We start from the raw sequence: 24,344 nt of genomic DNA, 5'->3' as shown, positions 1-24,344 counted from the left end.
TCAGAGATCATCTTGAGTGGACGCAGGGAGCTGGTCAAAGTCACAGTTTGGACAGATTTGTTGAGGCAGTGCAGTACATTTCATAGCGAGGGGTCCGACTTTGGACATCATTTATCGCAGCAGGAGTCGGACCGGGGACCTGATGCCTTAAGAAAATTTACCTCTGATGAATGAATGTCAGTTATTTGGTGGTCGGACAGCAAGCGAAAACTCCTGGGAAGGTGTTAATTGAAAGACGATGGCCACCAGTGGCGCCTTCGCAACGTCTCAACATGTCGGTGAAAAGAAAGCAAATGAAGAGAAGAGGGGCTGGGGTAGAAGTGAAACTCAACCAGTTTGGAGTCCGAACACTTTTCTTCCATCCAAAGATAAAATCGGTTCTTTTCAGTTTGTCCAAAGCGTTTTTGTTACACTTTTTTTTTGTCCATGTGCCGGCCCATAATGTGTGCTAACAACGCTGCCTGCAGTCACTCAGGGCCTCTTTTAAAAAAAAAAAAAAAAAAAAAAGGTTGTTTGCAGTGCAGATAACCTTGCAGTATAAACAGCTGAGGTGTGAAAGTGGAGGCGAGGGGAGTGGGGGAGGCTACGAGTGATGTCTGTGTGTGTGGGTGAGTGATGATAATGATGAGAGGGGCGGGTGATTAAAGCACGAGAGGGTGTCAGGGTGTGTGTTGTAAAATATCGACAATTGCTATTGGGGCAGGGCAGGTGGCAAAGCCGTCAGGTTGGCCTCAGCCCTCGACTCTTCGGAGGCTGGAGCGATTGTAGGAGTTCCTGAAAGACACGAGAGCAGGAGGATCACTGTGTTTGAGTTCTGCAAAATGAGCAGACAGAACATCTGTAAAGCTGAAGCTGAAATTTATCATGGCGTGTCTTAACTCCTTCAGTACCAGCCAATTCTGGACCAAATCTGAAAATATGCTTAAAAACGTCCTTGGGAGTGAATGAGTTTTAATTAAAATGCAAAATGCAAGTGAAAGTATGCTAACCATCATGTAGGATAATTTTTTTTCACACTGTTTCGGTAGGTGTTGCTGTTTTGGTTAGCAACAAAGTTCTAAACTATCCCGGCAGCGAACATTTTAATGTGTGCATATGAACAATAGTGTTCACGAATGGACATAATTAAACGTTACCCTCTTCCCGATGAGAAAGGGGAGGTATCTTTATTTAAGGGTGTCAATTTTCATCTGTTAGACACTCAAAGCTGAGGAGATGCAGTATTCTTATTGTGCAAGTAAAAGGCCTCCTGCCTCGTAAATTCCTACCCTTAAAGGACATGTGGTTCTCACTGCGGTTGTGTAAATAGGTGAAAATTGTGCCGTGATTGTAAAGAACAAGAGCAACTGGCACGAGGAAGAGCCAATTGATGCAGGCAGTGAAAGTGGCCCTGCCCGAATAGTAATGTTGCAGTTAGCCGCCAGATGGGCATCAACTTTCAAACCGCAACGGGGATGAAGTGCATTAACATCACGTCATCAGTTAGTGCTGCCTGTAGTAACGTGTATGAGATGTGAACATTTTGCGCTTGATAGCAGAATATAAACTGCATTGTTTAACTGCTTGTTGTAAGGTGTCCTTGAGTTTCTAGAAAGGCGCCCACAAATAAAATGTATTATTATTATGGTTTCAAAGGCACAGGTTTGTTCAGTGTCGCTTTCTTCTCAGTTAAAAAAAACAAACAAAAAAAAAACAAGCTGATAAAAGCGGAAGGAATAAACATGAAAAAATAAAATAGATGGCGGTACTTTCCAAAAGTCAAAGAGATGCTAAAACAACTCCTGGGACTTTTTGGAACATTGTTGAATCAAGTTTTAATTTCCTGGAGTGTAGACAGTCGGCCTCACCTTCTCAAGTGTTGATTTGATGACTTTGGAAAAGCAGCGTGAGCTTATTTTTCTGTGTGTGTCAGTGCGGAGGCGTGACAGTGTGCATGCGGGTTTCATGTCTCATATTACCGCTGTGTTTGTGTAGCCGGAATCGACAGGGTCCTGTACAGCTGCGGGATCTTGCGGTTGATGAGAGGACCCAGCGCTTCTTTGAGTTTATTGTAGTTCCTCTCCAGCTCTCTGTGGTACTCCCTCTGATCGGGCCCAATCAGAGCCTTGTTCTTTCTCAGGGCATCCTCGCACCTGCATGCATAGGAGAAGAAGAGGCACTGGTGTGTGTGTGTGTGTGTCTTTACAGTGCACATAACACGGGACGCGGAGCACGCCATCACCTCTTTGCAAAGTCTTTAAAGCAGAGCCGCAATTTGTTGTGATGGCGAAAAAGTTTGGGGTCATCGGGGATGTCGGTGAGAAAGACCTGAGCCACCTCCAGGGGGCCCTGTGAAAGGAAGGGAGGACGGGGGTGGTTACATATATGCTGAGGAATGTAAACGTGAAGAGCCAGATTTTAAGCCCCATGTGGTAGAAGGCAGGCATTTACATTGCACGGAGATGCAGGCCATTTGACACTTTTACCAATACAATAGAGAGTGATATGCGCTTGGGAGGGGGGGGGGGGTACCTGGTTGACGGTGGTGCCCACGCAGCCCTGCAGCACCATCTGCAGCATCTTGGAGTCAGCCGGGTCCTGGTTCGTGGCGAAGGCGAGCTCCTGCGTCTTCTTCTGCATGTCCTCAATTGCAACCTCGATGGGCACCAAGATGATCTGGAAAAGCAAAATATTGGAGGGTGTCAAAAATGCAACCGCATTCAAATTGTAGTTAGTAAAATTGATCTAAGTTCCCATCCAATCAAAAGCACAGGTTGTACTTTCCAAATAGCTGTCGATCAAAAGGCAAAACTACAGCACAAAACGGACTTTTGTTTCCCAAACGCGAGCAACAAGTGTGCGTCTGATCGAGTTTGGCAGCCAAATAAAAGATTGAAGGAAATTTCACTCACTTCAAGACTTTGATTTTTAACCTCGTGAAATGTTTTTGACATTTGATGTTTCGAAGTGGTCAAGATACAGCATGCCGTTGGTGATTATACAATTTTGGGAAATATTAAAATGGATAAGGAGGTGTTCACATTTTTACACAGTACAGTATTTTTGCATAACATGAGTCCCATATTACCAGTTTTATATGCGTGTTCTGTTCTAAACAAGTATATTCACGATAAGAAATTAGAAATGCTAAAGTTCAATGGCACGTTCACTGTTAAAAAGAACATTGGGAGACCGGTGCTGTAGATTTTTACAGTATGGCAAGCCTCGTCCATTAACTGGCTCCTACCTCCTCTTTGTGAGCGACGTTGACGCGTGTCTTGATGTACGGGAACGCATGCGACACTGTCAGGATGGTCTTGCGCTTGTACTGCTCATGCAGGTCTCCGTGGGCACGGCCGTCCAGTGTAAAGGGCGTGCAGTACATGAAAGTGCGCAGGTTGTAGTTCTTGTCAAAGTAAGTGATTCTTTCCTTCAGCTCGTAGGTGTCGAAGAAAGGCTCGACGTAAGTGATCTGGAGATAGGCCTGAAGGGGAAGACAGTGACTGGTCGCATGTTTGACAACCCATTAAGTGGAAAATAATCCCTATTTTATGGCTAAATGGCCATAAAATCTGCATACATTACACCTATACTCACACAAAGCAGAATAATTCATTGAAATTTATTTTAAGACATAAATTGACCCTGGGTGCATAACGGTGTGTGAATGTCTATTTGTCTACATGTGCCCTGCTGGCTGACTCCCAGTCAGTGTACATTGCTTCTCATCCAAAAGTCAAACTCGTACATTCATTAAAAATCCGGAAAATAGTTTATAGAAGGCAAACTAATTTCTCGCTAAAAATGATTGTATCAATCACTTTGATTATTTCTTATGTAATGTCAGCTGAATATCTCAGTCATCCAGGTCATGGTGTATCACAGAGGTTCTATCTATGCAATTGGACTTCAATCCAGTCAATTCAACCTGAGCGGATTTCTTATGTAATATTGACATTTTTGGAGATGGTGAATATGACATATTAGTTCGGTGGAAGCAACAATCATAATTACAAAAGAAAATACAATTAAATGTATTCTGTGTGCTATAGAATACATGAGTTTCACTTTATTAATTGAATGACAGTACTGAGATAAATGAGATACTGTAAATGTAAATGAGATAAATATGTTATAGCCCCACACGTTTTTCCTCCAGACAACCACACATGATCCAGGTTCCCTCACAAGTGGGGTACCTTTTTTCAACTTAGGTCAAATTCATTTTTTTCTCACTGTACTTGTGTATGAAAAAAAATATGCAATGGTTAAACGAAGGTGTGTTATAATTATGAGTATTTAAGAGTGAAATGCTTTTCCCTCAAAGTCCCTTTTTTGTTTTGAAAATCTGTACTCCTGGGCTAGCCCCTGATTCGCAGCGCATGGTACCTTGTTGGCATCCAGTTTGTTTTTGTCCACTGGGTTGGAGTCTTTGATTATTTCAACCACTTCGTCCCCATACCTCTCTGAGTAGAACTCCTGTGCGCCAAAGAGATTAATCGTGAGCATCTGTGCGTTATGTTGATTGGCTTTATGAATGATCGATGGACGTGCCTCAAGTCTATGGGAGATCTCAGCCAGCTTCGTAATTGAGGGCTCTTTGTAGACAAATTCCTGCTCATCCAGGTCCCCAAATCGAGAGCCATAGAAACCCACCCGGAAGTAGGTGCCAAACATTCGCTGAACACTGGTGGCGTTGGGAGAACAATGAGTCACATTTATTTGGAGATATACAATCCATATTATGTAACTATATTTGGGAAAAAAAAACAATAAATGTGAACGGATCTTATGTCACTCACCCATCAATCATGCAGTTGGTGGAACGGGATCAAGCAATGACAAAGACAGAATATTGTCAATAGAAAGTAAATGGATAACTTATTTGACACAAAAAGGACTAATGTTCCTGTTAGATTATTTAGACATATTCTGTGCACAGTACATTTAAAATTAAGCCATTACCTCCCATCCTGAACTCTGCAAGACATCGAAAGGAAAGAAAAAAGAGAATACATCAGAGGAAGGCTTTTTTTTCTGTTAAGTGATGCAACAGCTCACTTGGTTGTAGACTTTGTTGAAGGCATCCTGCAGCTTCCCGTGTACCGCAGCCAGCTTTTTGAAGTCTCGGTTGGCTTCATGAATGGGCAGAAGTATCTTGTACACTTCATTTATGGCCTCGTACATGGCGGCCTGGATTTATGCAAAAAAAGAAGTTCACGGTTGGACACATGCTGCCCTTTGGCCGTATTAATACGGCCATATGTAGTGTTAACACACAGCCTGGCCGACCAGCCTGTCCTTGGAGAATGCTGATCGCACCATGTTAAAAGAGGCAGCTGCTTGCTCCAGGAGGCCCACCAGGCCGGATTCACTGAAGTATTTTCCAGCACAAATACCCTCCTCCTCTGGTGATAGGACGTCATCTGAGACGGCCGACTCCTCCAGCACGTTAGAGGAAATATTCTGTCCGTGGTGTGGAGCGGGAGACATGAAATCAGAATGAGCTTCGCTTCTGGGAGGCACAATTATCTCACTTTCTCAGCACTGACTTGAAAGGTGACACAGCCAATAGGCAGGTAACGGCAATCCTCCAACATGTTGAGGTATTCCGCCACCAGCGCAGCGCTGTGGACAAGACAGTGGGCCGCCTCTGCGTGGTTTCCCCTCTCAGAGTGCTTGCCCGCCATGTTCTGAAGCCACGTGAGGCGGAGGTCTGGGGAGTTTTGGTAGCCCTTTGCAATCCTGGTGCGATCAATAGTACAATTAACACCAGAAAAAAAAGTTTTGAGTTGGATGTAGAGTATATCCATTACCTGTACATTAGGTCAATGAGCATTTCAGGATCCTGCTGATGCTCCTTCATCTTCACAGTGTCTGTGAGTATCATGTGCAAGTTGAACACTAGATCCTGAACCTGCAAAAAAACAAGCACAATGACTGTGAGGTTTTCTCTAGATCAGGGGATGTAGCACTTTCTATACACACCTGCTCTGGGAAGGGGGTGTCACGCAGCTCCACATCCTCCTCGGCGTATGTCAGGATGGTCTTGAGAGACCGGCGGAGATGTTCCTCATTAAAGGTCTGTGAGGTTCCCACCAACGAGGACAGCGACATTGTGACCTGCATCTTTACTCGGGCAAAATTCTGCTCCAAAGACAGAAAAGACACATGCTGCGATTCCAATTTCACAAACATATTCTCAACATAGATGTTTGGTTCATCACCCCTGTGCGGGCTTAGAATCAGCGGCGTTTATACTTACATTTCCGATCTCAAAGTTTTGCCTCATGAGCAGGTAAAGCGAGGCTGAGGCGTGACTTCTGACTGAGGCGATGCTACTGCTGCAGTGGCGCAGCAGACGAAGGCACAGGTCGGCACAAAGCTCAGTGTCCTCTTCAAACAGCATCTCTGGAAACTTAACACAAACCAGTACCCCTTTTGCTATGATGTATTATCTATTCTATTCTTTGTGGCCGGAGATGCAGCTAAAATGAAATATTTGCTTTTATTAACAACAAAGGTACCTTAAAGACAAGAGCTCTCTGTGTCGTGAAGCAGTGCTGCAGGAAGAGGGCGCTCTGGTTGCCCGCCATGCTGTGGAGAAGAACTCTGAGCACGCCGCCGAGCACGCTTTCCTTCAGCTCCGATGCCACCACAGTCTGTAAAAGGAAATAAAAGACATGAATACAATCATGTTGAATTAAAAGATAATATAAGGTCACGTTACCTTGACTACTATCTCCAGTGTATCCAATACTACCAGAGACGCCTCAGTAGAAAGGTTTCCATCGACTACAGACTCCTGCTCCACTTCAGCCTTAGTCCTGGTTTGAGGTAAACAAAGGATTAGTCCAAGGAAAATGTATTCTGTGAACCGCTATTTGCATGGGATAGGAACAGAAACCCACTGTGAAGAGTGAAAAGCTGCAAATATTTGTCATTTGTAATTGCAGAAACGGTCTATGAGTAGCTTCTCTGGGAGTGAAGCAAAAACAAACTTTCATTTTCATTTTGAGTGTGTGCCAACAAAACAGGACATCTCAAATGTAGATTAAAAAAACACCAATCTATTAAACCTAACAGACCAACCAAGATGACACCACAATCATCCTGAGCTCAAAAGCAAGAGAGAATGGGTTCCCTCAAGAAAATGGACAAATATACAAATGCCAAACCACATCTATGCGGATGCTTGTGATTTGCCATGTAAAGAACAAACTTACTTGTCAATCCTGTCTATGTTTTGTCTCCAGTGAGTGACGTTCTTTCTCCACCTCACATTCTCCTGGCTGCCATAGGGACTCCTCTCTAGATGTGTAAGCACATTGCAATTTCCATGAACGCACTTCATAAACATGCCTGACGATTATGCACACCCTGCTGCACATGCACGCTTATCTTATTACCTCGGCAACGCCGCACCATCTCCTGACGAGCGCCAATGGTACCGAGAATGGCCTCCTCCAGACGGGCCTTCATGTCCTGAGACTTCTTAAACGTCAAACTGTTGATCCTCTCCAGAGCCTTCTTACCCTGCACACAAAGGTCATTGGAGAAAATAAGACATGTGGATGTCATGATGTGGTTGCTTCAGCCATTGAGGTCTGCTTTTTACAACCTTGTATTCAAAGCAGGATATGCAGAGATGCAGTAGATCCAACAAGCGGTTGATTTGCTGCACTGATAGATCTGACACCCAGCGCTCCAGGAGAGAGGCATCGGCGTTCTTGAGCACCCAAAGGAAGCACACCAGCAGAGTTCGGCTGCATTCGGCTGACAGAGAGCTGCCCTGGCGCCCAGCCTGGTGAGGACACGCAGGGTAGTAAGCAAATTAGAGTAAAGACATCAACAAAGCAGCACATGAAAAGAACAGATTTGCAATTTGTGGCTTTACAAGAGATGTATGTAGTGTAGCCTCACCACTGTGGGAATTGCAAATGGGTTAACCTTGGCATGCGCCAACGGGGAGCCGGCAATCGCCATGGCAACAGACTGACTGATAGTGCTGCTCCCGTCTAGGTCAGCGTTGTCGGCGTGGGCATGGCGGACTCGAGACGGCGTGGAGTCTGCAAAGAAATGAGTGATGCTCTCACAGGTGCCGTAGTGCTGATAATAAAGCTCGTGAATCTTGGCGGGGGGTGGACATTTTCCACAGATCGGCAGAAAGGGATTGCTGACCTGAAAAGTCATGCAGCTGATACAGGGCCTCTGTGACGATGGGGAGGAGGGGCAAGTACAGCTGAGCGACGTGGGCTCGGACTTGAGGGTCGCTGTAGCGTGGATCGGAATCGTGGCTGCACAGCAGGGAGTGAACTGCGCTGATAGCTTTTTTATGAAGGAAAAAAACTCTGCGGGGGCAAAAACAACGTACATAAGATTCAAATTAAACAGAAATAATAACGGCTCTTGTTGAGGGAGAAAATCACAGCCTACCCTTCTCCTTCGGGATCAAGTATGAGTGCCAGCTCGGTGAGGAGCAGGCCAGATAGGAAGTGCTGTTGCCGAAATGGGACAGAGAGCTCAAACATCGTCGCCACGCCTTGGTCTTGCGCCACACTGGAAAATGCTGAACTCTACGTGTAACAAGACCAAGGCAAGAAGGAGAGAAGAGCAAATGTGACAGATGACCATTAAACACACTTCTTACTTAATACACTTGGGCACAGACATTTAGAGCTCGAAAACAAGAGCAGTTATATTTGTTATAGGCAAGGATAGTGGTTTGCACATCTGCCTCACAATTACGGCCTTTCTTGTGTGGAGTTCCCAATTCTCCCCCAGCCAAATCATGCATGTTAGGTTCATTGAAGATTAATTGTGTGAATGCAAATATCATGTTTGTATATATGTCCAGGGATGTACCCCTCCTCACGCCCAAGTACGGTGGGGTAGAGCCCAGCTCACCTACGAAATGGAATGGATGGGTGGATGGTTATTTATTATGGTTTTTAATTATTAATTTACATGGCACTATATCCAACATACTCAGAGATATTTCCTAACATGTTGCCCCGTTATGCTGAAATATTAGAGAAAAGGTCAGAACGGTGGAATTTAGTTGCACATTACAGGGAATGTGTCTCCCAACATTGACATTGGTCAAGGCAGGTTTTTGTTGATTTTATTTTTTAATTTGAATACCTGTGAGGTGGTGGAGGACGTGGAAGGGGAAGGCGATGCTGGAGGGCTGAGAGTACAGCAGGGCAGGTTGAGGACGACATAGTGCTCATGACTGCAAACAATCCGTATGAAGTCTATCCGCAGAGCGTTCAGAGAGCTTGGGTTCGGAGTCATGTGGAACTTGTTGCCAATCTGAGACACCAGGTTGTTTCAAAAGCACGATGACTAAAGGCATCCGTATTGAAATCTGAAGACGAAGAGCAATAAGCGGAGTTACCTGTTTGTAGTAGGAGCGGACAAGGTTGAACACGAAGCCTCTGTCCATGAGAGACAGCAGATCATTGAGGAAGAAGGCCAGACTGCTATTTAACCTCTCCATCAGCTCCACATCCTATGTGTGTAAAAAGGGGGCAGACAGATCATAAACAAAAAGATTTAAAAAAGACTTTTCTCAGTTCATTTTTGTATAGATTCCCTCTGTTCCGTCTACCTTGTGGTACCTGCTGCCAATGTCTGCACTGATGGCACAAACAAGCGCAGCAATGTCGTCCACAAAGCGGTCCGGAAAGCGCTGACGTCGAGGAACGTCTAATTTTGAGGTGACGAACAAGTGATGAGCCATGCTTTTGACCTGTAAACAACAAAAGGCCATTGTGAAAATGTCGGCTTCTCTTTACAGGAAGAACACCATCCCAAACGTTTGCCGACCATGAGCTGGAAGAAGAACCAGGCCTGTTGCAGCGCCGCTTCCCGCACATTGCTAGTGCTGACCACCCACTGCAGAGCCAGCTCTTCGTGGAGCAGCTAGACAAGGTCCGAAACACAGAAAGTTTTAGAGAACAGAAGGTGGAACTTGAGGAGATGAAATTCATGCCAAACAAATAAATCTTAAATGAATAGGCGTGGACATGAATGACAATGAGGACTGTAAATCACATCAAGAGTTGATGAAACACAAAGACTTGATGAATTAGTTTGGGAGACGTGTTTTACCTTTTTTGTTATCTGCCTCGCGGGGACTGAATATGAGGCCACGCTGTCCAAAAAGGCAGACATGCGATTGTTGCTGCGGTCGTTTGTCTAACTCGACGTGATGGTGAGGTGAACAAACATACACACACACACATGCACACATATATATGTATACACACATACACATACAGATGAGGACAAGTGGAACTACATGTGTGCCATGCAAGAACTCAATAAGCGGTGCAGTAAGCGACAGAAATGATGAGAAAGGAAGGTGGGATGCAGCATGCAGAATTAGAAGCAACCTGTGGAGCACAGAGATAGGAAAGGACTGCTGAGAGATAATCCACCTGATTAAGGGCTGCACGAAATATTAAAATAAGTCGTTTGTTTTGTCAAGCTGTGTAACCGAGAGAGTGAGCACCTCTAAATCCTCTTCTTAGATACGCCAACAAATGGCTAAAGGGGAGGACATTGGGGAACGTTAATGCTGGATGTAAACACGCCATACATCATAGCTCATGTCGTTCCACACTATAAAGCGTGATTTTTAAATCCCAGAGTCGTGCAGCTCTAAACCGCGATGGAAGCGAGTGGGGAGGCTGAGAAGGCTTCTGCACCTGCTTGAGCTCACAGCTGGAGTTGGGGTTCCGGCGTAGCACAGATCTGGAGCCCCCGGGGGCACAAGCAGAGTTTACCCAGGAGTGGGAGCGATCAATGCCCTGACGAGAATACACACGCGTAGACACACGCGGATAGTGTGGCAGGAGGCACGGGGCACAGTGAATAATTGTTTGGTAATTGCCATAATAGCAAAAATTGGGGGAAACGTATGAAGCAAACGAAAGTAAGGAAGGGGTAAACAAAGACTGGAGCTATACAAAAGCAGAGAAGCACAAAGCGTAATTGACATTAAATGACATAATTCAAGATAATTGCTAATTGACTCTGCTGGAAAGAACTGAGGCAAAACAGAACAGTAATTGCATCATCACAGACTAATAATTCCACGAAACAGGCACTGAAAACATGGCACAAACATAAAATGTATTTTTCTTTCCTTTTAAATATATAAACAAATATTTTGTGACAACCAAGAAGTGCGTCATCAACAAAACAAACGATGGGACATAAAATAAAAATGACAATCAACATCTGCAAAACAAGTCTTAAATTGAGCCTCAAGAACGACTGACTAAAGCAAAGTGAGGTACCTTGCTGCCGATGATCCTTTGCACTTCTTCATCAGGAGAAACCGGAGTGCTGGCCAAGTCGGGGTCAGAGTTGCTGATACTTTTAGAGCGAGCCAAGTTCAGGCTGGTCGGACGGCCCGTCGCTCTGGAGAAGGTGGCGTACTGTAACGGCATCTCATAGGAGAGCGTGCCAGCTGCTCGTGGAAAGGGCGGGAAAAGACGTGTCACTGGGCTGATTAGAATGAGCAAGAAGCTCTATCCACTGATATGACGCCATTTTTTCCCCCCTTGGATTTAACAGCTTACTTGGCGGCGGCATTGCCGGCTCAACAGTTGGCAGTCGGAAGCAGTAATGGATGTAGGAGGCCAGCAGGTTGTTGCGCCCATGCTGGTCCTGGTTGCCCTCCAGATTTTTGTGGATCTGGTTGACCAAAAGAGCCATGGTTTCGAAGGCAGCACGGCCAAGATTTACTGCGGACGAGCCAAGAACAATATTTGACGTGGCGGAGAGATAAATTGCAACCATGACTCGCGAGGAAACAGAAATCATTGACTTCTGTGTAACCGGAGTTCAGTGTTAACACATGCTCACCAATTTGACCAGCGATGACCGGAGGGTAAACGATGAGCTGAATGAGTTTGTTGAGCAGCTGGTGTAGGAACCTGATGCAGGTGTCCAGCAGTGCCCCCTTCAGCGCGGCCATGCTGGCCTTCAGCTCGGCCTCCATGTTGGCCTCGGTAATGATCACGTCTTTCAGGCGGAAAGGGAAGGAGTACTCTTCCAGCACGTACACTAAAGTAAAGAACTTGTCCAGGTAGGGGTCCTGGAGTGGGGGATATTACTCTCAAGATATTTTTAGAGGACACACATTTCAATCTTACAGATCTCAATTAAACTCATATTGATTATACAATAATAACCATAATCGTTTAAGTGCTGACATTTATTTCAGTCAAGGCCATTTGTATGTTTAAAAAGTCTTTGGAACGCCACATTAAAAGGAAATAATATTATGCAATGATGAGACAAAATTGACTAAGCTTTTATTCTGGGGGGACCCTGTACCAAATGCAAAACTGCTATTTCCTTAACTTAACATCTGCAAATTTGTGTGTGTCCTTTCTTGGGATGGGCATGACTTAAAACTATTTTGTGGTATACCATGTTGGACTAGTGGTTAGCACGCCCGTCCTACAGTTGAGGTTAGTCAACTTATAAGGGTTCAAATTTCAGCTTGAGCCTTCGTATGTGAAGTTTGCATGTCCTCCCCGTGTTTGTGCGAGTTCCCTCCAGATAGTCCGGCTTGTAGTATTACAGAAAATGAATGGTTGATGCAAGTCAAGCAAAGTTGTTATGATGAACATTTGGGGGCTAAAATGATGGACTTTTTTTCCTAACAGGTCCTCTTAGGTTTCACTTGTTTTTTAGAAATGAATGGCAGTCTGGAACAAATCCTCTTGTGGGCTATTTTGGGGGGGCTAAATTCTCCACTGGGGAGAGCAACAGCACTCAACAACAGTGTTTTCCTCCACTAGTGCATGAGAATCCATAATAGGCTCCCGATATATCATGGACCAAATTATGATGAAGTTAGAAAGTTTAACGCCTGATGTGCAATATACAAAGCTATTATTGAGAATATCTTGGTGATTTATAGATGCCTTATGTGTACTGGATGTGGCAAGTTCAATTTCTATTCAAACTAATCATTTAACATTTCACGTAGGAGGCAACGGGCGGAGGAACAAAACACTGTGAGGATTACGATTCCGAACGCAAATCCTCCCTATTGAGCCACTTTGAATAAACAAATGGAAATTGTGACACCCACGCTCATTTACTGGCAATAAGCAGTTGTCATAACTTCAAGGCTTCAAAGAGGAGTCACACTCAATTCTGCAGCCAACTTCCCACTAAAGTGGGGACTAGAAACCCCATGCACGTTTCATGCTCACAGGCCAAGTAAAAAGAGAACCAGAAGACTAAAATAGGCAAGACTGTCGTAGATGTTGACCTACCTGTGTGTGCACTGAGGACGTCGCGGTCACCTCCACATTGAACACACCTTTGTGATTATCCACCCACTTCATGCCCGGCAGCTGAACCTGTTTGGGTAACATGCGGCCCATTTGTCTCAGTCAACGTGCATGCTGAGCTTTTGCAGTGATATTTGTTATTCTAGTGAAACCCACTCACGTCGGGGGTGAGCACCGAGTAGCTGGGCGGGGGCTTCTCTACAGAGACGGGCAAACTGAAGGAGCCCGTGCGTAGCCGGCCATGCTGCATTAGAGGGATCCACTGTGGGTGGAGAGAGAAGGAGATCCATGTCTTCCTGACGGCTAGACTACAGAGGGATCAAACAGTACGCCGGATGTGGGTTGAGGTTTCTCACAGTGTAGCCCACGGGGGTCTCCAGAGGAGTGTTCTGTTTGGTTTGGCAGCTGATGTGGTAGAAGGTAAAGAGAAGATGGTGGTTGTCTGTGAGGTTGGCGGGAATTTTCAGCTTTATCTCCTCGTAGAACTCAGGAGACCTGGGAGAGGAAGTGCGAGAGTTAAATACTGCGCTTAGCCAGGAAACTCCGAAGGGAATTGAGCAGCCTGCAAGGAATGAAGTTCAAGAAAACAGAAAGCTAAGGAATCATACTTGTTGTGGTAGATGATGGGGGTGAATGCCTCTTTTGTGAACTCTGCACAACTGGACTTCCCAAAGATGACCTGCGCAAAAAAACACAACAACAGTGGAATACAATCAATAGACGGCACACATGAGGCAACGTCATTAGCCACCCAGCTTAACAACAACACAGGCTCTAATTTAACTCACTGTCACAAAAGATTGAATGTGTTTATTCTGTTCTTTGGCGCCGCAATGACGTTTTCTCATGTCGCAGAGAAAGGCGGTGACTCACCGGCAAAGCTTGGCTGGGGTCCTCTGCCGCCATGAACTGAACTTTCACGGCGATATTTCTCACCGAGCCCTGGCGGCTGCCGAAGTTCACACTCTGCGGGTAAACGTAAAGCAGGTTCCTGGCAGGCAGAGGGCAAAGATTGAATTGATATGAATTAAAATATTGCACAAAGGAGTTCAAAAACCTTGATTGAATGCAAATAATAGTATTCAGCAGAACACCCCGCAGTAGCGTGACCTAGAACTGACTGGGATTGGTGAACGTGACCCGAAGCTAGGCCCCTTTTAAACATGAGAGATAACTTTGGGGCATGCCAAGGAAGTGTTTACCCACCCACCCACCACTCACACATTCATTCCACATTATATATGCAAAACCTCTTCTTGTTGAGAGTCAAAAATAGTTCAATAAGTAAAAACGAAAACACTGTCACAATTGTTGGCGATCCGTCTCTAGTATGTCAGAGGTTGCATTCTCTGGAAGGTCACTAAGACCAAGATCAAGACCTGGGATTGAACCGCAACTGAGCTAATGATTTACCAATTCTTGCATGTGCACACCAAATATAAGGGGCGTCAGCTGCACTCATGCTTCACCTTCCAGACGGTATCCCAGTGAGAGATGTCAACAAATGCTGAATTGTTTACAGCGCTGCTTGCCTTACTTTGAAATCAGGACATTGTGTCATTGTGGCTGGATTGTAGCCAGGAGAAAAGTCATCGCCTTTCAACCAACAAAGTGAAAGAGAAGACAAAGAATCTGCAAGTGACTGCTATCAAACGGGATGATCAGGAGCCTGTGCTTGCTATATTTGGCCGGGGGGCTCGGAGCCGTTCACGCGGGCCCCGTCAAATGGTCGGGCAAGACTGCGGACAGAGTCGCCCGCCGCGAGGACGTCAACGTGCTGATGTATGGCGTCACTCAGTTGGGCGAGTCCCTCAACAATGTGTACAAAAGCACCGAGGAGAAGGTGGCCAACATCCTGCTGACTTTGAACGAGCACGAGCGTGCTCTCGAGCAGCTCAGGGAGCAGACGACGCAGGCTGGCGAAGTGGAGATACAGATGAAGAGTGTGATAGAGCTGCTGCAGGTAAGGAGAAATATGTGCGCATGCCGTTACAGTAAATGCTTGTTATCACCTGTGACAAGGCACAGCAGCATGTCGCTCCAGATAAAAACAGATCATGGACATGTACAGCATATCGGACAAACTGGGCAGACATAACAAAGTCGCTTTGACATCTTCTTGAAGTTGTGTTTTGGCAACTCACCTGCCAGGTCATTAAATGGTCGGCCTTGCCCAATTTAATGAGATGAAATACAAATGCGATATTTGAAATTCTGCCTTTTACAGTCCTGATTCACACTACTACTACTACTGTTTGGTGTAGAGCTGCGGCACATCATATGAAGAGATAATTGTAATAATTCCGATAAATTACTGGTACTTCGCGACTGCGATTGGCTGACAAGGTGTGACAACCATGCGACTCTGAGCATAGAAAATGCCGTGACATTATTCAGTGACATGAACGAGGCTAAATATGAGAAACATTATTAACTATAATCATAACTGTTACATTGTGGGGCGGCTTGGACCATGCTTGGCCATTGAAGATAATACATGCGGATGCTCCTTTGGTAGGACCAAACATTCAAGCAAGAGACTCAGACCAAGATGACTGAGGGTCAGCTTGCTGACATCGAGCGGGAAGAGGCGGTGCTTTGGACAAAGGTGCAAAGCTTAGAGGCCCACCTGAACAGCACAACGCCCACAATCATCAAAGAGCTGCTGGTAAACGGAATTTTTCTTGTCGCACTTGTCAGACAGCGTTTTTTTTAAGTGGGGCGGGACTCACTGTGAGGCTTATCTTTGTTGGCTTCATTGATTTTAGGAGCGAGCTACCTTTAATGCCAGTATCTTGAAAGGTCTGCAGCATTTGACCGATTTTCAAAAGCAGCTGATTGACAACCACGCCGAGCAGCTCTCGAAACTGCAAAGGATGGTGAGTCACGTCGACACAAGGATGACGCTGCATTGAATTTGTCTTCGGTTGGGTTCATTTGGTTTTGTTTCTCGTTTTCCAGAGTGAAGCACTATGAAATTTCAAAGGAGGATCGACATCACCAGCACTGAACACCCACAGCACTCCCTTTCACCAGTTCAACACACTATCAATGTTGTTTGTTCCACTAAAATATGAATTTTGCTTGCTCTACTGTGACAATTATTAAAAACTCTACACTTTAAATATTTGTATTTTCTTTGGTACTAAAAAAATGCATTTATTAAAATGTCTTAAATCGAGAATCTCCTTCCCACACACAACCCCACCCTCCACCATGAACTACTTCAACAAAGTGATTGACAAGTTAAATAGAAAGGGGAATGTGGCGTGGTTTCTTTGTGAATGCTCACCTATAGGAGGTATTCGGTGTATATACATAGCGAGCAGGAAATTCCAGCACTTCTTTGGTGGGACGAACCCGCAGGTCCGGGTAGGGCTTTACGTGGAGCAGTTCGGGTGACAGGCAGTAATGTGGGGAGTCTGGCGCCGGTGAGATGTCGATTTTCAACTGAGCTGTGTGCGAAAAGACACGGCGAATTGAGACCTTGTTCACTGAAGAAATTCAGGCAATAATTGCATGAGAGCTACTTTTAAGTTCACCTGTGACAGGCCTTAGTCGCCGCAGGACAGAGGACGGTCTGCGCATGTCTGCCAGAAACTTGTATAAATCTTCGTCACTCAGCCTGTCCCCTTCCTTCATAAGGCATCACAATTGGGACTCAGAGTGGAGCAATGACATTCATAACCTCAAAATGTCTGAACCGTCTTAAACTATTGGGCCCTCTGTAAAAGGTCCAGCGTGACTGTTACAATGCAGTGTGTATTGAATAATCTCATCAATGAACCTGTTTGAAGAAGTTGGTGACGGTCAGTGTTGCTGGACGGAAAGTGGCAAAGTTACACATGTCGTCGCCGACACTCATCCGCTCAAATCCCCTCTTCTTCTTCTCGTTCCACGTGCCGTGGCCTTTGCGCTCTGACATGAGGCGAGAGGAGCCAGATGATGCAAGAAAGTGCATGTTTGGATGTTTGAGCCTATCACGCAAAGGCTGGTGCAGTACCAGAGTCGGAGTCGGGGTCCAAGCGGTCCAGGCTTCCCGCGCTACTGACGATGTTGATAAGGTGAATGGCCGTCCACGCGAAAGGCATGCGGAAGCAGCCAAGACGATTGCAAGACTGCTCTGCCTGCAGACGCAGTTTCTCCAGCTTCTCCTTATGCTGTACAGCCGACAAAAGGAGTCATTACGTAACAGAAAATTGAACGAGAGCCAAAATAAGGCTACAGTACTTGCGAAAGCCAATCAGTTAGTAAATATTGCATCCAGACAGACAGAATTGTGCAATTGGACAGTAAAAATATCCCACGTGCATGCTGGTTACAGGCCATAACCTCCATGACACATACATTACCTTAGAAGAGTCGGATTCCTTCATGACCATGTACGGTTCACAGCACTCTCCGATGTCTCCTTGCTGAAGCACTTTTTCCAGCTGCAAGAGCAGAAGCATTCATATTCAGCACTCACAGCCAATGTCATTGGAGGAGACGCCTCAAACGGCGCATAAAAGAGCTGATGAGCTCATTCATGAGACAATGAAAACTGTCAGCATCAATTCACATTTTCTGCGTAATTAATACCCCCCCTCCACCCCCCCGTCCCTTTTACCTTAATGACCAAGAAGATGTCAGCGGACGGGTATGTGATGGAAAAAATGGCCGAGCGTGCCAGTGTGGAAATGGCGATGTGAGGCGTGTGGGGCTTGAGCAGGCTTTTCATCTGATCAGAGTTCAGGTCGAAGTAAAAATTTTCTGAAATCTGTCAGGAAAAGAGGGGATGGAGAGATAGGGGAATGGTTGCGGGGTAGAGATGGGACAAAAGGGAATGAAAATGCACATTGAGGAGATGGAATTGAGTTCTGACTTGAACCACAAGGTCACTTAGAGCATTTTAAGGCGGGGCCAAATTCAATAAGGCGAGCATGAGCTCAGTGTTTTATCGCAATAATGCAATTGTCCTGATAAAATACGATTATACCTTTTTCTTCTCCTTGACATCATACAGGGCGAGCGATCCAAATATTGGTTCGATTTCAATCTCAAATCTGAAAACATAAATATGACGGTTAGACTAATAAATGGCAACGCTGAAGTTGCCGGATTGCAAATGTTACTCACTTGAGAGAGAGACACTTGACCATGATTCTCTGGCCGCAATGTTCTTTGGGCTCTTCGGGGACAGAGCATCGCTCCACGGCTTCGTCCTGAAAAAACAACATTTTTGTAATTATTTTGACGCCTCAAATTATGTACATGTCCATTTTTAAACCAATTTGACAGGTTTGTTAACAATTCTCTCCTCTGTGGTGTGATGAGAGTGTGTGTGTGAACATTTCGGACTTAAAGCTTTCCATGATATCCTAATTTGCACTTCCAACGGATAGATTTGATCTTGGTTTTTGATTGCCGCACTCCATTAAAAGATTAGCTGAAAATTAACTGGTTAAACGGTGACACAGGACAGTTTGCCCTTCCATTGTGCTATCACAATGACCTTGAGTATGACTGCTTCCAAAATCAATACAATTCTTGTTCTGGCACATGCCATAACCAAATTTGAAGACCACCGGCTGAGAATTGGTGTCATTTTTCAGTTTCCAGTCAGCTTTTGTCTTGGCAAAATATTAAGGGTTCTTGTTTTGTTCCTCAAGATCAGTGATCCAAAAGTCAGCAATGACACATACCTCGTCAGGGGGCGGGTAGAGACCCATCAGGTCACGATGGCGTCCCTGGAGGCGAGCCTCTGTATTGTGGCAGTCCATATCTTCAGGACCTGTGCGCTCTAGCACTGATGGCAGGAGCATGTCAGGGGCCGAGTTCTTGAGGTCAAAGATGCTGGACGCCCAGCTTCCCCGTGGTGTCTCATCGATGGAGGTGGACCGCCGCTTTGCGTCATCCTGATGTAAGAGACGCGTGGGGGTGAGAGGTGGCGTCGTGTGTTTCTGCTCAAGAATTTGCTGCAGATGTTGAAAAATGAGGTGAACAATGAGCTTAGGCTCTGTTTCATTTCCTTTATCCATGCAGACTTACATCAGATCGTGTGACGAGGACATAGTATTAAACATGGGTAACATGTAATATAGTTTGGCAGTTGGAAACTAAAAACGTGGTGAATAATATGTCTACTTTAAATTAACATTTCAAAAGAGAGAGTACTTATATCTGTGACGTTTGGGATACAGCTCTTGCATTAGATATCATTAGATTGTGCAAGTGTGCCTCATTTAAGCGACATGTGCACTGCCTCTGCATGTACTAAAGGGTGACCATCAGCAACCTGGTCGTCTTGGCGCTCGTCGGTGGCCTCATCCAGTTCAAAGTTCTGTTTGAGCAGGCCTCGCTGCCGCTCCCGCTGTCGCTCGGAGCTGTGCGGCCTGTGTATGGTGCTATGGCACTGATATCTAAAAGGGCGAGCAGACCCGAAGATTACCCTGGTGACAACTGAACTGGGGTGGGGAAAAAAAGCATTTTAAAACACAGCATTCAACTGGTTCCCGCGCAGTTGGCAGTTACTTTCTCTGAATGACAAGCCAGTCATCTGTGTAGACAGCCAAGGCATCTCTCACTCTGGGATCCAGTGCGCTGAGTAAGGAAAACACATGAATAATTCAGCAGTTTCAATGTCTCTGACAGAAATGCTTTGTTCGAATATCTACGTCATATTTGTCCCCCACTGACTACAGTAAAAATAGCCCCCGTAAAGTGCAAAGCGTTACAGCGTGAAGGACTATGCGCTTACTATTCCTCCTCAGGCAGCGGAGGCTCCAGCGTGGTACACTCTTTGTCCATGTGGTGGAGCTCCAAGTCGTCCTGGGGGAACTCCATGAGCTGCCGAAGGGAACCGGGCTCCATCCCAGGAGCATGATTGCTAACATATTCCTCAAAATCCAATGGTTCCACTACCTCTGTGAGGGGTAGCTGTTGAGGAGAAGAGACGAGAGGTCTAAAAATCACATGAACACAGTTAATGTTCAAGATATTCTGGGTTATCCGATTATCCCTTTGTAGATCGTGATGACTACACCGTGTCTATTCCGCACGCCATGTCTGGTGTGTTCACCCATGAATGTCCAGCTTCATTTAAAACATTTGTGCCCCTTCCATCACACAATTTATGTTCTGTAAACACAGTATCTTATGTAAGAACCCCCAGTCAGTGTTATCCTGACGTTCATCCGTCCATGCAAAAAGCTTATCAAACGACAAGGCTCGTGCAGGCATATCCTCCATTGTGTGTGTGTGGAGGTGGGTGGGGTGGGGACTCCACAAACGGTCATAAAACATTTTTAGTCTTTCTCTTTGAAGTAGTTTCACAAAGCACCATCTACAGACTCGCTAATTATAGCTTTCCAGCAGAAGGTAAACAAAGGTAAATACGGGGTGACTCACGGGATGGTACAGGGCTCCTCGCTTTTTGGACATTAGGGGAGAGCCGTACTCTCGGGACATTTGCTTCCGAACCTCTGCAGCGACGGTCCTGAAAAAGGAGAAATAGAAGGATAAAACTCAACATAATCCAACCGCATCTGAAACAGTGCTCTCTGTAAATAAAAATAAAACGTCGAAAGCCAACGGACAAAACTGTGTTTTAAGGTGTAAATGGACAGTGACATTGATTATCTAATGTGCACTAGGAGCCCTAAAAATTGGGGCTCCTGCTTTCAAAATCCTAATTCAAGGACCTCTCCCACTTATTTCTTCTGAAAGCTTTGATGATGTCTTTCACTGACTTCTGCCGTCAGCTTAGACGGGATGATGCTCAGCCAACAGCTGTTCTCAATGGACATTCAGGCACATCCTCACAAAAAAAGGAGGCGAGCAAGCTTACAGGCACGGAGCCAGAGCTCCGTCTTGTCTCTTTGACGGAGTAACAGCAAATAAGAGGCTTTGGAGGAGTGGGGGGGGGGGGGGGGGGGGTGCGAACACATCACAATCCTCTCTCAATGAAACGGAAAGCAGCTGCTACTAGAAAGTAACCAAACGGCAGTCTGTGTCATGCGGACAGCTGCAATGGCAAGGCCTCATGATTTTGCAGATATGGCTCATATATCAACCAATCCTTTCCCAACACTGACATTTCTTGACCTTTTCTTATTTGGTGTGGAAATCTACTCATTTCGTCCTTCGTTTTTCAATAAGGATTGTGCTAATTAGTATCCACAGTTGAGTTCAAGCTGATCCCAGCTGACTTTGGGCGACAGGCGGTGTAAAACCTGGACCGCTCCCCTGACAATTACAGGGTGCAAACAACCAGTCCCATGTGCACCTACAGGCTATTTGGAGTCATCACTGAAACCAGCATGCATGTTTTGGGGAAGTAGGAGGAAGCTCACAGGTACACGCAAACTCCACATATGTGATTCGCACACCTCCAAACGGACAAGAGGCAGATGTGATCATGGCTAGGATACTCTGTTGATGTGGCCAGTTGTTATACTGTACACAAAGACAAGAATAAAAACTACTGCACCCCCTCCCCTAAAAAGGATCCGTTTTGTCCAATACTAGCCTTAAAATAGGTTCAAAAAGCTTCTGCATTTCGGGCTGAGCACCTCCATGTTAAAACAGGAAATGGGAAACACTATCAACCACAGGGGCAACAGCCAGCACATAACTTCCCACCCTTTCCTGCATCCGGCAACAACACAATAGTCCAGCCGAGGAGAGACGGGGTTCAGGGAAACAATACACTGACTGGAACATCTCTCTGTGCTGCTATGAAGTGCTAGACAAAATGCATTAATGTGATGGGGAGCCAAATTGATAAACACTCCTCAACAAAGAGTCGTGAGATCAATAGTGACGCTTCCTGTTTTGTTGTGTGGAAAGTGGAAGGATAAGCTGAAGCCCTAAAACAAACCCTTCAATTAAGAACGAAGATAAGGTGATTTGCAGGTAAATCCTTCAACCACATGCTGGCAGACGGGAAACTGAAGCTGTAAACGGCTTAATACACACTACTCTAGTGTTTTTTATTTTGACAGCGAGATTGCTCGTTGTCATGCCTGTCTATGCATACGAGTGAAAAACACACTATGCTGTCACAATTAGCTACTAGCAAATGACGTCACACTAGCGGCTTAGCTTTAGTTGTGCAGTTAGGATGACACTCGCGCGAGACACTTGAACAGTCTACTGTATTCAATCTCTTAATTTAACGCGACCGCCAAACATTCAATGGACTCGTGACGGTAATAAGCTCCGTGAACTGAACTACAGCCTACAAATGCGTAGTAAACGGCGGCACCACAGTCAAACAATAACTTCTCACCGGTTGATTTTGTGAGCAAACGCCCGCCTTTCGCTCGTTGTGGACGTCATGGCGTGTCCCCATGTAATAGTTTCTCGTCAAAGACGAGCGGGGAAGACTCTCGTACTTTCACTCCCGTCCCGTCCGGTGTTGTGTGTATTAGTGGTGAGGAGTGCGAAAGGGGGAAAAAAAGAACCCGAGCAAGCGCTTCCTCTGAGTCCACGCTGGGAACCTGGCCGGGATCCCTTGTTCCTCCTAGAGGCCCGGAGGCGAGCCAAAGTCAAGCAAGCCGTGAAGAATACGCACACTTCCGGTATTGCTTGAAAATAAAAAAAACATTCACACGAAAAAACGTCTTATCCTGTAATTTGGCGAATTAAGGAAACCGCTTATGTTTCTAAATCGGATTCGCTGCACAGTTTGAGAAGGGACACTAAATGCTTCCTGATGATATTTTGCAAATAATAATGTCAAACGAATGAATGAGATGTAATCGCCGTGGAATTTAGATGTTATTTTCTTGTACTTCCGGCCTGCTCGCGATTTAGAATGAGCCTTCTCGGCCGCGAAGTACCTGCATATCCAAGACAACTCACCTGACCGGTTTGAAGCACTTGGGAATTTCCTGTAAAATTCAAACAAATTCTGATATATAACGTACACACACACACACAGAACACAGACGCACACACATAAACACTATTTATCGAATACATATATAATTATATCCATATAATTATTATATAATGAAATTTCAAGCCCTGAGACACCTGTTTCAAAATAAATTTCAAACAATGCCTCAAAAATCTCGCAGATGCAACTGCATAGAACCATAAAAGCTTAAAAGACAAGTATACAGTAATTTAGTTTCACGTCACGCTGTGTCTCCACAATAGCGACACCTATCGAGGACATCGAAGCTGGCAACGTCATCGAAGGTTACTCAATCGAGACAATGCCGGCAGGTGGCGCTATAGACCACAACCAGGGAGGAGGAGCGGGGGGACAGTTGTCATTTTTGACCTCTTCAGGAGATTCAACGCAATTAAGTATTCTTTATTAGAATTAAAAATAATAATGTACTTAAAAATGGCAGGGGCCGAAATTGATGCATATTGAATTTATATTTCTATACAAAACAATTTTCTATAGTGCTCATTAGGGAGACTAGTGAGCTGGAACATACCCCAACTGCCTTTCGGCGAGAGGCGGCGTACACCCTGGACTGGTCACCAGAGTTTTGTCTACATGGCACATGTAGACAAAACACCATCCCCACCTATGGACAATTCAGAGTCTAGATATATGTATTTTCATGTAAATAAGGAACGAGAGTGACTCATGGAAGAGCTGACAGTGGATTGTAATGGTCCCTCATCCCCAGATGAACTCATTCCATATCCACCACCACTCACAAAGAGCTGCCTATTAAGAATGAATGTAGCCACGCTGCAGCACCCCCTCCCCTACCCCCACCACGCACCCATCTTCCTCCTAGCCCACTATTCAGCACCCTGGAGAGCGTCTGCAGGTACCCGAGCTGTCCTCTGTGAAACGGCTGCATGAATGGCGTAGTAGAAGAGAACGGGGAGGCAAGAAAAACGATCTTGAAAGAAATGGCATCTTCTTAAGCCTTTTTCTCCTTGTGTTTCTTTTCGTGATGGACGGAACACGACGGGAGCAGATCAGAGGCAGGAAGCTGGCGGGACAGGACGGTGATGTTTAACACCTGACACTCTGCTGATGTCATCTAATTACAGTACGAAAATCCGTGCGTAAATAATTGACGC

At 45.4% G+C, this 24,344-nt stretch overlaps 2 protein-coding genes across 9 annotated transcripts; one reads left to right on the top strand and one right to left on the bottom strand.

The window, feature by feature from the left end:
• Positions 1-286: 286 nt before the first annotated feature.
• Positions 287-22,847, bottom strand: LOC127589230 (dedicator of cytokinesis protein 7-like). 8 transcript variants are annotated; one of them, XM_052048292.1, is made up of 49 exons: positions 22,576-22,842; positions 20,694-20,781; positions 20,044-20,222; positions 19,818-19,886; positions 19,582-19,705; positions 18,989-19,201; positions 18,423-18,508; positions 18,283-18,349; positions 17,914-18,063; positions 17,657-17,737; positions 17,308-17,464; positions 17,092-17,222; positions 16,847-16,940; positions 16,597-16,759; positions 14,178-14,295; positions 13,913-13,983; positions 13,661-13,799; positions 13,465-13,566; positions 13,287-13,373; positions 11,860-12,091; positions 11,574-11,738; positions 11,289-11,461; positions 10,695-10,796; positions 10,096-10,182; positions 9,811-9,906; positions 9,593-9,733; positions 9,380-9,493; positions 9,124-9,294; positions 8,416-8,555; positions 8,161-8,330; positions 7,903-8,048; positions 7,601-7,783; positions 7,389-7,515; positions 7,206-7,290; positions 6,710-6,806; positions 6,507-6,641; positions 6,245-6,397; positions 5,968-6,126; positions 5,796-5,896; positions 5,532-5,724; positions 5,302-5,445; positions 5,036-5,172; positions 4,534-4,669; positions 4,369-4,458; positions 3,227-3,463; positions 2,512-2,655; positions 2,222-2,328; positions 1,959-2,132; positions 287-774 (listed from the first exon to the last, which is right to left on the bottom strand). In XM_052048292.1, the coding sequence occupies exons 1-49, from the start codon at positions 22,623-22,625 to the stop codon at positions 732-734; spliced, it is 6,351 nt and encodes a 2,116-aa protein (XP_051904252.1). In that variant the 5' UTR covers positions 22,626-22,842; the 3' UTR covers positions 287-731. The 8 variants fall into 8 exon arrangements, 7 of the variants coding, with proteins under 7 accessions (XP_051904252.1, XP_051904253.1, XP_051904254.1 ...); XM_052048293.1 differs by having other exon boundaries at positions 7,930-8,048; XM_052048294.1 differs by lacking the exon at positions 10,096-10,182 and having other exon boundaries at positions 22,576-22,841.
• On the top strand, positions 14,785-16,429 carry LOC127590153 (angiopoietin-like protein 8). Its single transcript, XM_052049604.1, has 4 exons — positions 14,785-15,267; positions 15,823-15,972; positions 16,073-16,183; positions 16,266-16,429. The coding sequence occupies exons 1-4, from the start codon at positions 14,962-14,964 to the stop codon at positions 16,278-16,280; spliced, it is 582 nt and encodes a 193-aa protein (XP_051905564.1). The 5' UTR covers positions 14,785-14,961; the 3' UTR covers positions 16,281-16,429.
• Positions 22,848-24,344: the final 1,497 nt, after the last annotated feature.

Source organism: Hippocampus zosterae, chromosome 17 (genome assembly GCF_025434085.1).
Source record: "Hippocampus zosterae strain Florida chromosome 17, ASM2543408v3, whole genome shotgun sequence".
NCBI classification, from domain to species: domain Eukaryota; kingdom Metazoa; phylum Chordata; class Actinopteri; order Syngnathiformes; family Syngnathidae; genus Hippocampus; species Hippocampus zosterae.
This window is presented reverse-complemented; position numbering and strand designations above follow the sequence as displayed.